The following is a 15,099-nucleotide window of genomic DNA, read 5'->3' on the forward strand; positions in this document are numbered from 1 at the left end:
AGTGAAAAGATAGGAGGAATATGGGGAGGGCACTGACAGGGATCACTGCAGAAATTCACCCTAAAATACTAACATCAGTGTACATGATGTCTGGGATTTGCTTTAAAATAATACAAGAGGGAGAGAAATGAGTGGGGATACAGATAAAATAAGATTGGCCACGAGTAGACCATTTCCTAAAACGTGGAGATGATGCATGACCCTCCTGCCTACTTTTGTGTAAGTTTAAAATTTTCCATAATAAAACGTTTTGTAAAAGGTACATTAGAGACCTCTGCTAGCTAGAGCAGTAGGGACCAAATTTACATTCCTGCCTAAAACAACAACAACAAACAGACCAAATATGTGAAACAACAGTTTTCAAGACTCTGGACATCAGGCAATGGACAATTATTCCTAAGGAAAAAAAAAAGAAAGGTGGGCCCTATGATTGGTTCGGCTTACTAGCTTAAGAAAGTCTCCAGGCCACAATACAGGGAGGAGAAACTAAAGCAGAGCCTGGCAGATTCTCAGAGTTTAGAAGACTCAGCTAGGAGTCCAATGTGAGTAAGGCAGTTAGTTGGTAGGACTCAATATGGTGAGGAGACAGCTGTACAATGAGGGAATCTTGAGATCTAGAGAAGGTCCTCCTCAAATCTTCAGCAGAGAACTGCTCTACACATGAAGAAACTGCCTGAGGCCAAGGAAAGATTCACCAAAAAGAATGAATGGGCTGGGAAAAGTGCCTGTCCTGATCAGCTAACCTCGGAAATTTTATAATTTATAGGGCAATTGTCTAGAGTACTCAAAAGTTTTTTGCCCCAATGGTGGGGAGTAATTAGCCCTAGATTAAACATGGTTCTTCAGCCCAATTAACAAATCTTAAAAGCAAGACCCAAAAGGTTAGTTTCCAAGTAACTGTATCCTAGAACAAAGCTCAAGGATTATTTATAGGTATATAAAAATCTCCAGCACCCTAGAAGGTCAAATCACAATATCTGTCATCCAACTAAATTCTTGGCAAAGAATTAGGAAAATATAAGATGTAAGGAGGAGAAAAAAAATCAATTGAAACTGACCTAGAACTGACACATATGTCAGAATGAGCAGAAAAGGATATTAAAAGTCATTGTAACTTAATTCCATATGTTCAAAAGTTAAGTAGAGACATGGAAAATAGAAAAAAGACCAAATTAAGTTTCTAGCAATGCAAAATACAGCATGTGAGATAAAAAAAAAAAAATAGACTGGGTGGGATTAATGGCATATTGACTACTGCAGAAGGGAATATTAGTGAACTCGAAGACACAGGAATAAAAATGAATCAAAATCTCAGAAAAGAAAAAGAATGAAAAAAAAAAAATTAAACATCAGTAAGCAGTGAGCATCAGTGAGTAGTCAAGTGGCCCAATATATGTGTGATTGGAATCCCAAAAGAAGGGAGAATCAGAAAAAATTTTTGAATAAATAATGGCTGAAGTTTTCTCAAACTTGGTAAAAACTATAAGCTCACAGATCCAAGAAGATCAATTAAGGCCAAACGAAAGAAATCCAAAGATGACACCAAAGCGTATCATAAGCAAATTGCATACAATCAGTGATAAAAAAAAAATCTTAAAAGCAGAAAAAAAGGACATGTTAAATACAAAAAAAAAAGTGATAAGAATGACACAAATTTCTTGTAGAAACAATAAAAACAAAAAGACAATGGAGAAACATTTTTAAAAGAATTGAAAGAAAAAACATCTTTTAATCTAGACGTCAATACTCAGCAGAAATATCTTTCAAAAACAAGAGGAATAGTCATTTTCAGATTAAAAAAGCTGTAGAAATTCATCGTGAGAAGACCAGCCTGAGAAAAAATGTCTAGAAGATGATTCCAGATAGAATACTGGATTCACACAAAGGAATAAAGAGCAGTGGAAATGGTAACAACATGTAAATATGTAAGATCTTTTCGTATTATTGGAATATCTTTAACAGTTATTTTACTATTTAAACAAATATAATAATATCACCTTGGATTTATCACATGTGTGAAATAAAATCCATGCAGTAATAGCATAAAGTCCAGGAAGGGAGAAATGGAAATATATTATTGTATGGGTTTTACACTATATTAATAAAATTTTTTTTAATGTTTATTTATTTTTGAGAGAGACAGAGAGAGCATTAGCAGGGGAGGGGGAGGGGTAGAGACAGAGGGAGATACAGAATCTGAAGCAGGCTCCAGGCTCTGAGCTGTCAGCACAGAACCTGATGTGGGGCTCAAAATCACAAACTGTGAGATCATGACCTGACCCAAGTCGGTCGCTTAACCGACTGAGCCACCCAGTGCCCCTATACTATATTTTATTTTATTTTATTTTATTTTATTTTATTTTATTTTATTTTATTTTATTTTTAATTTTTTTTTAACGTTTACTTATTTTTGAGACAGAGAGAGACAGAGCATGAACAGGGGAGGGGCAGAGAGAGAGGGAGACACAGAATCGGAAGCAGGCTCCAGGCTCTGAGCCATCAGCCCAGAGCCCGACGCGGGGCTCGAACTCACGGGCGGTGAGATCGTGACCTGAGCCGAAGTTGGACGCTTAACCAATTGAGCCACCTGGGCGCCCCTATACTATATTTTAAATGATATATCACTTGAACAGAGACTGTGATAAATTACACATATAACTACCAATCTTAAAATAATTACTAGAAGAATAAAAACAGTTATAGCTAATAAATCATGATGGGAGGTAAAATGGAATCATAAAAAATGTTTGATTATTCCAAAAGAAGGCAGAAAGAGTAGAAAAAGGGAATAAAGAACAGGTAGGACAAATACAAAACAAATTGCAAGATGGCTGATTGAAACTCTACCATATCAATAATCATATTAGATGTTAATGGTCTAATTATTTTAATTAAAAGATAGTGATGTCAGATTGGTTGAAAAAAATCCAACTATATGCTGCCTATAAGAGAGGCACCTTAAATATAAAAACACAAATAGGTTAAAATTGAAAAGAATGAAAAATTATAAGATATTCCAGGAAAGCTGGAATGACTATATTAACATCAGGCAAAGTAGATTTCACAGCAGAACATATTGTGAGGGATATAATGAAGGTAATTTCATAATGATAAAGGGGTCACTTCACTGGAAAGACACAACAATTCTACATACTTATGCACCTAATAACAGAGTTATAAGATGAGTGAAGGAAAAACCAGTTGGAAATCTATAAAAATCCATAATTATAGTCATCCCAAAAAGAAACCCTGAATCCATTAGCAGTCACTTTTTGTTTCCTCCTCCTCCAGCCCCTGGCAAACATTAATCTACTTTCTGTCTCTATGGATTTGCCTATTCTGGATATTTTACATAAATGGAATCACACAATATGTGGTTCTTTGTAATTAGCTTCTTTCACTTAGCATATTTTCAGAGTTAATCCACACTGCATCATGTATCAGTATACTATGGCTGAATAATATTCCATGGTATAGATATCCCACATTTTGTTTATCCATTCATCATACACTGATGAACATTTAGATTGTTTCCACCTTTTGGCTATCATGAATAGCACTACTATGAATATTTATGTATAAGTTTTGTGTGAACATGTTTTCAATTCTCTTGGGTATACACCTAGGAATGCAATTCATGGGTTATATGGTAAATCTATGTTTTAACTTTTTGAGGCACTGCCAAACTATTTTTTAAAGCAGCTGTACTATTTTGTAATCTCATCAGCAATGTTTGAGGGTTCCAATTTCTCCACATCCTTACCAACACTTGTTATTATCTTTCTTTTAGATTATAGCCATTCTAGTGGCTGCAAGGTGGTATCTCACTGTTGTTGTTTTTAAAGATTTTATTTGTAAGTAATCTCTATACCCAATGTGGAGTTTGAACTCACAACCCTGAGATCAAGAATCACATGCTCCACCAAGAGGGCTAGCCAGGCACCCCTCACTGTGGTTTTGATTTGCATTTCCATGACTAAAGATGTTGAATATCTTTTCATGTGCTCATTGATCATTATATATCTTCTTAGGAAAAATATATATTCAAATCCTTTGCCCCTTTAAAACTTGTTTTCTTTCCCTTTTAAAAGTTAGAATTTTTGGGGCGCCTGGGTGGCGCAGTCGGTTAAGCGTCCGACTTCAGCCAGGTCACGATCTCACGGTCCGTGAGTTCGAGCCCCGTGTCGGGCTCTGGGCTGATGGCTCAGAGCCTGAAGCCTGTTTCCGATTCTGTGTCTCCCTCTCTCTCTGCCCCTCCCCCATTCATGCTCTGTCTCTCTCTGTCCCAAAATAAATAGAAACGTTGAAAAAAAAAAAAAAGTTAGAATTTTTTTTTATTGTTGAGTTATAAGAATTGTTTCTATTTCTAGATACAGGTCCCTTTTTATCCAGCATAATGATCTCTGTCTTTCAATCAGAATATTTAATCCATTCACATTTAGTGAACTCCTTATCACTGGCTAAACAAGAAACATTGTGAATGCAGGGCAGACTTATAAGTTTCCTGAACTTGGAATATATTCTCCAAGCTGCACACAAATCAATAAACAAAAGGTGGAGGCTTTAATGGCTCAAGATGTTCAAGTACAACACTGACCAAAGGCTGGCTTATTACTAAGCCATGCTGACTCAGAGGTTATCTCTTAAAAGCCAGGCTTATAAATGAAAACAAGAATAATGTTTAAAAAGTAAATAAGCAGAGACATCAGTGGTCAAACACTGCAGGAGAAATACAGTCTACAGGATTAATTCAGGCAAGCCACTAAAAAAAACAAAAACAAAAACAAATAAGAAAACAAACAGGGGCACCTGGTTGGCTCAGTTGGAGGAGCATGTGACTCTTGATCTTAGGGTTGTGGGTTTGAGCCCCACACTGGGTGCAGAGATTACTTAAACAAATAAAACATCAAAAAAAAAAAAAAAAAAAAAGAAAACAGTGATGACAATCACTTCTGGAAGGAGGGACAAATTAGAATCTATAGTTGCTATAGTATATGATCTGAAGTAGCCAGTTTCAATAAAAAATATGTGAAACATGAAAATAAACAATAAAGTTAGCTCATACATAGGAAAAAAAAAGTGGTCAATAGAAATTGTCCCTAAAGAGACCCAGACAAAAAATTTAGCAGACACTTTATTATTTTAAAAAGTGTCTATTTAGATAAAACTCAAAATCAAATAGAGAATATGAACAAAGAAATACAAGTTATTAAAAGAACCAAATGGCACTTCCGGAGTTAAAAGTAGATTACTGAGGGGTGCCTCACTGGCCTAGTCTATAGAGCATGTGACTTTTGATCTCAGAGTCATTGTGAGTTTGAGCCCCACGTTGGGGGTAGGGTTTGCTTCAAAAATATAAGGGGCACCTGGGTGGTTCTGTTGGTTAAGACTCTGACTTCAGCTCAGGTCATGATCTCATGGTTAGTGAGTTCAAACCCCACATCAGGTACTGTGCTTACAGCTCAGAGCCTGGAGCCTGTTTCAGATTCTGTGCCCCCCCCTTCTCTCTCTCTCTCTCTCTCTCTCTCTCTCTCTGTCTCTCTGTCTCTCTCCCTGCCCCTCCCCCGCTCACACTCTGTCTCTGTCTCTCTCAAAAAAATAAACATTTAAAAATAAAATAAAATAAAAAGTACAGTTACTGAGATGAAAAACTCTCTAGAAGGACTCAACAGCAGATGTGAGCTGGCAGAAGAGAGAATCAGCAAATTTGAAGATAGATCATTAGAGACAGTCTAATCTGAAGTACAGGAAGAAAAAGATTTAGAGAACTCAAAATTATGTCACAAGAAATTATTTTCTATCTTTGGGGAAACAATGTTAAAAGAGGCCACAGGACTCATGCCATTAGAGAAGCAGCCTACATTCCCTTGAACTGCTCACACCATTTGTGGTATAATGGAATTTTGGTTTTCAAACTCCAATGGATGGCCCTTTAATTTTAAGTTTTAAGGGGCAGGGCCTTAGAGCCTGCTTCCAGGGAAAGCCCTTGCTCTCTAGTTCTTAGGTTTGTTAGAGCCCAAACAACATCTGCAGGCTTGGCTTCAACAAAATGTGCAAGTCAGAGCATTCTGAAGAATATTCTTTAAAAGAAAGTATTCATTTGAAGCCATGCGTTCCCTCCTCTGGACTGTTATCAAGACAGCAAGGCTGTTCCTTGCAAATCCCAATGTCCAGAAAAGAGCCTTCTTCTCAGTGAATATCAGTAAATGGATGAATTTATTATATGCATCCTCACCGGACACTTGTTTGAGAACACAGTCTTGGTTAGAATTTATAATTATGCCGTTTCAATAAATCCACTAATTAATTAAGATGCTTGTACCCTTGAGGTAGGAAGGGTTAATACATAGAACTCTCAAGTTGGTCTTTCAAGTATCTATACATGGAATCCCATTTCAATAGAAGATATTGTACATGAAAATATTCTGAAGTAGTGGTCTTGGGGTTACAGCTTCTAGAAATAATCATTACATTTAAATACAATTAATTTAAGCAATTAAGACATGCTTAAGTTAAATAGATGATGGGCAGTTTCACTTCTGTCCTGGGAGCTTTAAAAGAGAGAAGATAAAACCTACATATAGAAACACTGGGCATTACTGAAATGTTTGTTAACGAAAACAAAACTTCCCGTTTTCCCACTTGTCATCCAAGGTAACTAAATGTCTTTAGAGAAGTTAAGTTGCTGTCATAGCTGGTTTACTTTTAGGCCAATTATTTTCCCATTGACTCAGCAGAAGTTCCTACTTGTTTTTGCCATTGACCAGAAGTCACAAAGGTCTTAACTTTCATGAATCAGGATTAGTCTGGCCACAGTCATTCTGATTTGCAAGATAAGAGACTGTGGTTTGGCTTGTTTCCTGAGCAGGAACTTCTGCTTGGTCTGGAGTCATGGAGGCAGAGGAAGAGTCTCTCCATCCCCGGAGGGCACTTAGACCCACCCCAGGTCCCCAAATCTTGTCCATAAGGCCACTACTGCTTGCCATACTCATATATGGGGAGGGATGAGCACTGAGGCTCACAAGTAACCAAACTCCAGGATGAGATGGACAGAAGAGGAACCTCTGGGCATCAGGATGCAGAGAGTTGCCTTTGAGCCCAAGAGCCACTTGAGGTGAGGGAGGATGGCCAATTTCCTTCACTCTGCCAACTTCCGCAACTGTGTGCATCCCTGGCGATGATGAAATTATTTTACTTTTGAGCTAGTTTGTGTTATTTTGGAAGGAGTTGATAACATAATCAGGGAAAAGATTTCTAGTATGACAAATGGTGAGTTTGTACTGCATAAAAAATGAAATTGGGAGAAGCTTCTAATTGGGGAAATCCTCTAGTAAGTATAAAGTTCTTTCAAAGAACTTGCTTTCTCCCCTTCCTACATAACCACCTAGGGGGTTGCAGAGAAGGTACTCCTATCTTTACTCTCCAGGAGAGCCAAGTGACCTGCCCAGACTGTTCAAGGGGTGCTCACTCATACGACTAGTTTCCTTCCAGCCTTTGCCATTGGCTGCATGGCCCAGCTCATGAGGTTCTTTTTTTTTTTTTTTTTTTTAATTTTGAGAGAGAGCGAAAGTATGAGAAGATAAGAAGGGCAGGGACAGAGAGAGACAGAATCTGAAGCAGGCTCTAGGCTCTGAGCTGTCAGCAAAGAGCCCAACATGGGGCTCAAACTTGTGAACCGTGAGATCATGACCTGGGCTGAAGTCGGACGCTTAGCTGACTGAGCCACCCGAGTGCTCCTCAGCTCATGAGGTTCTGATCTTCACTTCTCTCTACTCAGAAAACAAACAAGAAAGCAAAGCAAAACAAAACAAAACAAAACAAAAAACCAGGAAAAGGTAAAAGGGAAGGAAAGGATAGAAAGGAAGAGAAGGGAAAGGAAGGGAAGGAAAGGAAGAAGGGGTGGAGGAGGAAGGCAAGAAAAACCCTCACAAGGCGGAGCTAGTCCCAACCTGTAGGTCACGAGTATTTCTGGTATTTGTTTATTTGTCTCGTCCTCTTGACCTCCCCAGCCCTGTCCCAGCTGGCTGAAGACAATGACCCAATTTGTTTCTGTTTTCTCTCCCCCTCTTTGGCCCATCAAGAGCCACTTTACAAAAGTAATTTGAGTTTATAAAAAAGGGAATTTAAAAGGCTATTTTCAGTTCATGCTCAGGAGACCGTACAAGAGTTTCCTAATGATTGGGTCCTCTGAAAGTTAGTTCTTTCAGAACTTTGAAACATTCGAATGTGGCTAAGAAGAACCACTGTGTTTCCAAAGTTCTCAGTGAGGAGACTGAAATGCCTGAATAATGGTAGTTAGTTTCATTCCCCTCATGGGAAGAGGAAGCTGAGATGGGAGGGTGATGCCCATCACATCCCATTTAATCAAGGACCTGGTGTACTGTTGTGGGTTGGATGAAGTGAGTTTCTCTGCTGTGTTTGTTGATGTCTCAAGAAAAGCCAGAAGTCACAGCTTGCTCACTTCTCTGCGCTATTCTGTAGTAGAACTGGTCCAGGCTTCTCGGCCTTTCTCAAGCCACGTGGCCTATACCGAGCAAACTGGACAGGATTTGGAGGGCTGTGCAATTTAATGAGCTATTTATTATATATTTGTTTACACTGTACCATTAAAGTTAGAAATATAAAACACTAAGTATATTAATTTAGATATTTCATATTAAATTTATATGAAACTTCCAAGTAGCAGTTTTTCAGTTTGCTTATTAATCTTACAGATGTGGACATAACCTTTATACATTGAAGTTTTAATTTTTTTAAGTTCTTGATCAGTTCCTGATCAAGAACTTAATGATGGACCATTCACATTCTTTTAATTTTTTTTAAGTTTATTTATTTTTGAGAGACAGAGAGAGAGACACACACACAGAGTGCGAGCGGGGGAGGGGCAGGGAGAGAGAGAGAGAGAGAGAGAGAGAGAGGAGGAGACACAGAATCTGAAGTAGGCTCCAGGCTCTGTGCTGATAGCACAGAACCTGACGTGGGTCTCGAACTCATGAGCTGCAAGATCATGACCTGAGCCGAAGTCTGACGCTTAACCAACTGAGCCACCCAGGCACCTCCCTTCACTCTGTTGATAGTCACCATCAATAAGAAACTTCGTTTGCACAAGTAGGTCATAAAAATTTTTTATTGATTTTTTTAAATAACCATTCCAAAATTTCTAACAATAGAAATTATCTTTATGGGCTCTAACAGCCTTTTTTTTTTTTCTTTTTGCTCTTTCACTGATAAAATGTGATGCTGGCATTTTCTGTTACAATGCAGATCCTTTTCAAACCCTCAGAACTTTCTTGTATAGAGCATTGCACAGTAACAGTGAAGCTGGCTCCCGTTGGAGACTGCAGCTCCTGGGTTGGCAGCTGGGACAAGGACCCGGGCTGGGCACAGGACAGGCGCTAAGCCTCACAGGTTGCGGTGGCTTGGGGCGGCTGCTCACAAGTGGGGAGCAACAGGCCTGAGGGACCAGTGCTCACACTGCATCAGTCTACTGCCTTCACCAGCAGAGGGAGTTAGGTTCTCTGTGCCTCAGCCTGCCCATCTGGGAAATGGGGATAATAGCAGTACCTACCAGCCGGGGTTGTTTTCAGGATTGAATGAGTCCTATGTGTGGCCACAGAGTAAGCGCTACCTGTGTGTTTACTAGCTAAAATGAAAAGGTCGAGAGCCTCTGAAACAAACCCCTAAATCATGTGCAGAGCCAGCCAGAATCAGATTACTGAGTTCTGAAATCCCGGCTCTACCCCTCTCTAGATGTGGGCCATAGCGCATCACTCAATGTTTCCAGCCTCGGTTTCCTGGTCCATACATGATAATGGCATTGCTACGTATGGTAGTGATATCCAGATTAAATAGGGCAGTTCACATAAAGTGCTTGAAACACAGCAAGTGCTCAACCAACAACCGCTGTCATGACATAGCAGAGCCAGGCTGTGAACTCAGAGATACGGAGTTCTAAGCCTGTTCCTTGCCCACTGCCCAGGTCCACCTCCCGTAAGTTGTGACTCCCAAACGGAAAAGTGTTTTACCTGTCAGACTCTCTTCCACAAGTTATTTTTAATCTTTCCACTCAGATTGTAGTTGTCAACCCTTTAGTATATTTTGTTTTTCTTTTTAAGTTTTTTTTTTAATGTTTTTATTTATTTTTGAGACAGAGAGAGACAGAACATGAGCAGGGGAGGGGCAGAGAGAGGGGGAGACACAGAATCTGAAGCGGGCTCTAGGCTCTGAGCTGTCGGCACAGAGCCCGACGCAGGGCTTGAACTCACGAGCTGTGAGATCATGACCTGAGCCAAAGTCGGACGCTCAACCGACTGAGCCACCCAGGCACCCCAGTATATTTTGTTTTTCATCCTTGGACTCTGGAGTGGTTTTTCCATATCTTTCCAGAACAATGCCAAGATGGGTCAAAGCAATTGCATCGAGGACCAGCCATTAAGGGAATTTCTCTGCAGAGGCATGGAGGCCACTGGTTGGTGACCGATGTCTTTCAAGTAAGTACAACACACCCTTCCTCATTCAAATTTTATTAGGAAATCACATCAAAGAATTACTCAGTTATAAAACTTTAAACATTAAATAAATCATTCTTATCAAATAGATGATTCATGTAAGAATATCAGATTTTTCATAAGACCAGAAGCAAAGCCAAATACAGCATTCCATTTTACAAATATTTTTACACTTAATAGTCATGAAAAAGAAAAGAACTTTAAAAAAACAACGCTGACTCTGTGCAAATGTTAACATCAAGGAACAGCGCTAGAGGTGAGGTTGTTAAAGCTTAAATCTTTGATCTGCAAGGTAAGCACATGAAATACGTCATCTTTTATTAAAATAGATCTTTGTCTCTTTCCATCATATACATATAAGTGTATTTTCTCTTTAAATAAATATATATTATGTATTTTTAATGATGACTTACATTCACCTGGTGCTTTGGGGCTATGGTATTGGATTGGTAAGGAAGACAAATTCTAAAAACATGGAGTGTACAGAGATCCTCCTAAAGCAGAAGAATTTCCTTGAGTTGGGAATGTCTCTCAGGTTTCCTCATATGAGGACTTCTGAGTCTTCTGAGGAGTCGTCGGCAAATAAAAGTCCATCTGGTGATGGGCTCCCCGAGGGCAAGGGGCTGGAATGGGACCAGGAGACTCCATTTTTTACAAGTTTGTCCTCTGGTAAAACACAGTCCTTTTCGGCCGTCCCTGATGCCGGGGCGGCAGAAGCCAAATCTCCCCACTCCTCACTGCCCCCATTCAGGATGTACCTTTCTTCCTGAGGCTTGCTGTCATGAACTTCTGCTGTGACCACACTGACAGCAGCGCTGGGAGTACCAGAGCCAATGATAGAGTCAAGATCAATGTTCATGTCTAGCTGAGCAAGTGCGGGGCCCTCTCCGGGGTCCTCGCAGCTCTCGGGAAACTGTGTGTTGATGTAAATGACATCAGCTTTGTCCTGAACTTCAGGCAAACTCTCCAAGAGTTTTTCTAGCTGCAGCCTCAGCACAGAAAAGGTCGGTCGGTCCAAGGGCTCAGCTCTCCAGCAAGAATGCATTATTTCATACCTACAAGTACAGAAGAGTGAGTTGTTTCCTGGCCCAGCACCCACAGCGCTTAGGACAATCCACACCGTGTTTTCCCCTATTCTTTGGTTTTGTCACATCTTAATCCACACGAATTCCACTTTTGGGAAATCACTGAGGTTCTCCTTGTGGCATAGTATTTGTTCAATGTTTATAAATATTCCATTGGTATGTAATAAGTGATTCTCTGGCTCCAGGAATACAGGACATTCATGGCAATTATATAGAACTTTGCAAAGCAGGAGTATTTCAGGCCTTTCCTTCACTCTAGAGGTTGGCAAACTATATGGCCCATGGGCCAAGTCCAGCCCACTGTCTGCTTTGTAAATAAGGTTTTACGGGAACACAGCTACCTTTATTTATTTACATATTGTCTATAGCTGCTTCTGCTACAGTGGCAGAGCTGTGTAGTTGCTACAAAAACCATATGGCCTGCAAAACTGAATGTATTTATTTGGCACTTTACAGAAAGAGCGTGCTGACCCCAGTTCCATACCATCAGATTGGGTTTGTAACCAGGAGGACTGAGTTAGAAGGGCCCTGGGGCAAGGGCTAAAGAGGCCAGGGGGTCAGGGAGGGGGAAGGTGAAGGATGTGTGCCTCACGGGGCTCGGCGTTGTGTATCACTATATTTAGTCTTCTCGACAGCCCTGTCATTGTTGCTTTGCAATAAAAATGAGAGTGGACTCAGGGATGTTACAGATGCCATGGCTCTGTGGGCAGCAGGGGCAGTATGGGGACCAGCCTCCAGCTGGACAACTCCTATTCCCAGGTGCTCATGACCCCTCTGTTGTGTTCTATACAGACAACTCTCTGGTTTTTTCATTTCCAGTGTCTGATATAACTAAGAATTACAGTGGAGGGACATTTACATGAGCACAACAAAACAAAGAGATGACTGAATGAGGAACCACTGGCCGGAGATGAAGAGGGCGTTATACCATCATTTCATTTTGATTCTTTCCTGTTTTGAGAAATTCATATTCATGTCACTAGATAAGAAAACAACCCAAATTTATTTTTTTTTAATTTTTTTTTTTTAACGTTTATTTATTTTTGAGACAGAGAGAGACAGAGCATGAACAGGGGACGGGTAGAGAGAGAGGGAGACACAGAATCTGAAACAGGGTCCAGGCTCTGAGCGGTCAGCACAGAGCCCGACGCGGGGCTCGAACTCACAGACCGTGAGATCATGACCTGAGCCGAAGTCGGCCGCTTAACCGACTGAGCCACCCAGGCGCCCCGAAAACAACCCAAATTTAAATCATCTGACACATGTAGTTGATGTGATGTTGTGAACATAAATATGTAATTCCCGGGGTGCCTGGGTGGCTCAGTTGGTTAAGCATCTGACTTCGGCTCAGGTCACGATCTCTTGGCTCATAGGTTCAAGCCCCACGTCGGGCTCTATGCTGATAGCTCAGAGCCTGGAGCCTGCTTCAGATTCTGTGTCTCCTTCTGTCTCTGCCCCTCCCCTGCTTGTGTTCTCTCTCTCTCGAAAATAAACAAACACTGGGGCACCTGGGTGGCTCAGTCGATTAAGTGTCCGACTTCAGCTTAGGCCATGATCTCTCGGCTCATAGGTTCAGGCCCCACGTTGGGGGTCTGTGCTGACGCCTCGGAGCCCGGACCCTGCTTTGGATTCTGTGTCTCCCTCCCTCTCTCTCTCTCTGCCCCTCCCCCGCTGGCACTCTGTCTCTCTCTTTCTCTTTCAAAAATAACCATTCAAAATTAAAAACGAAATCAACATTAAAAAAATAAAAAAATGCAATTCCCATGTTTACACTGAACACATAATATAGATCCTTTGACTAATTCTGCTGGCTTGTGGTACTTCACAGACACGTCCAGATCTCATTTATGTAGGCATATAACATCATCTTTCATTTGTTTGCTTTTTCAGCCTCCATCAAGGGCCGGCTCTGAACACAGAACAGTAAGGTCACAGCAGGGGCACATTCCTCTGATAATCCCGATCCTCACTTGGATCCTCAGACTGAGGAGTGCTTTATACTCTCCCTGTTTTACCTTCAGTAGATGGTCACTTAGACAAGGCAAACAGTTTTTGTTTCCATTTTTGAGGTTTTTATGGTATAAATCAATTTGCACGACTTCCTTTTTTCCCCCCACAAAGCCTTGATTGTTGACACTCTGAGGTGAGCTTGGAGGAATTCTGTCCATGGAGACATACTCTCCTTTCCATTACTTCACCAAGGCGCTGTGTTAATTTATTTTCATTTATTCTAGGTCTTAGGAGAAAGCATTTCAATAATGTATCATTTTTTTTTTTTTTTCAATGTTTATTTATTTTTGGGACAGAGAGAGACAGAGCATGAACAGGGGAGGGGCAGAGAGAGAGGGAGACACAGAATCGGAAACAGGCTCCAGGCTCTGAGCCATCAACCCAGAGCCTGACGCGGGGCTCGAACTCACGGACCGTGAGATCGTGACCTGGCTGAAGTCGGACGCTTAACCGACTGCGCCACCCAGGCGCCCCTAATGTATCATTTTTTTCATGTGGCAAAGTAACAATGTCACTTTGAAACTTATTATTATTATTATTATTACTTTCAGTACTTTGTGAAATACCTAAAAATAGGACTATGGCTTTCACAGTCATGTGAGCATGTATATGGTCTAAGCTGCTCCCCTAAAAGGGCAATGCTGTATGAGTGGACCAAGGAAAGGAGCAAGAGAGAGAGCCTTGGCCTGGAGAGTAACGGGGACTGTGATGTTTAGTAATTTCAATTTTGTGGACGAAAGAAAAAATAGTTTGGTAGTTGCCTTTGTAAACGGTCCCTTTTGTTTTTCGGTTGAGATTTTATAAAAGAGATACTCCTATCGGTTACCAGGGGCTGAAGCAGAGGAGAAGGGGGAGTTGTTTCATGGGTACAGATTTTCCGTTTCATCAGATGAGAAGAGTCTTGGAGAGATGGACACAACAACGTGAATGCCCTTAACCCTACTGAACTGCACACTTACACATGGTTACGTTATGTGAATTGTACCACTATTTAAAAAAGGAGTTTAAAAAGATGCAATCGTGCAAATTCGTTAAATTTATAAGTGCTTGAATTCATCATATGTGTCAAGCACCTGCTTTGCCCCTGGCTCTGAAGCTGAGTACGGCGTTTCCAGTCTGCTCAGGGAAATGATGCTCGGAAGGCGGGAGTCTCCTAAGCAGCACGTGTCTCTACAGCACTGAGCCACGGTCTGATCCTAGCTCAGCCAGCCAACCCCCATCTCTCCCATCTCTCTCCTGTTCAGGGCCTAGGCTGCCTCAGGTAGAAGCGGAGGGACTGACTGATCGGGAAGTAAAGCAGGGTTTCTGAGAGGGAGAAGGTGGGTGTGAGCCGGAGTCCTTGGAGGAGATAGATGAGCGGCAGGTACAAGTCAGGGCCGGCTCTTCACCTGCTGTCATTCCAGGCCCTGGGAGGTGGGGGTTGGGGTGGTCAGGTGTGGACAGAATGAGGCGGTGCTGTGACAGCGGCAGGTGAGCCTCGGGCAGGTGAGCGGGCA

General features: G+C 41.2%; 1 protein-coding gene across 3 annotated transcripts in view; it reads right to left on the reverse strand.

Annotated features, from left to right (window-relative positions):
- Window positions 1-15,099, reverse strand: part of MERTK (MER proto-oncogene, tyrosine kinase) — a 146,706-nt gene that overhangs the window by 1,440 nt on the left and 130,167 nt on the right. For 2 of the 3 annotated variants that reach the window (XM_045446878.1, XM_045446877.1), the window contains exon 19: window positions 10,508-11,563. The exons of the other annotated variant lie outside the window; for it this stretch is intronic. In XM_045446878.1, the coding sequence (XP_045302834.1) occupies window positions 11,050-11,563 (514 nt within the window). In that variant the 3' untranslated portion in view covers window positions 10,508-11,049. Of the gene's footprint in view, window positions 1-10,507; window positions 11,564-15,099 lie in introns of those variants that run through there. 3 annotated transcript variants of the gene reach the window in all.

The sequence above is a fragment of the Leopardus geoffroyi genome, chromosome A3, assembly GCF_018350155.1.
Source record: "Leopardus geoffroyi isolate Oge1 chromosome A3, O.geoffroyi_Oge1_pat1.0, whole genome shotgun sequence".
NCBI lineage: Eukaryota > Metazoa > Chordata > Mammalia > Carnivora > Felidae > Leopardus > Leopardus geoffroyi.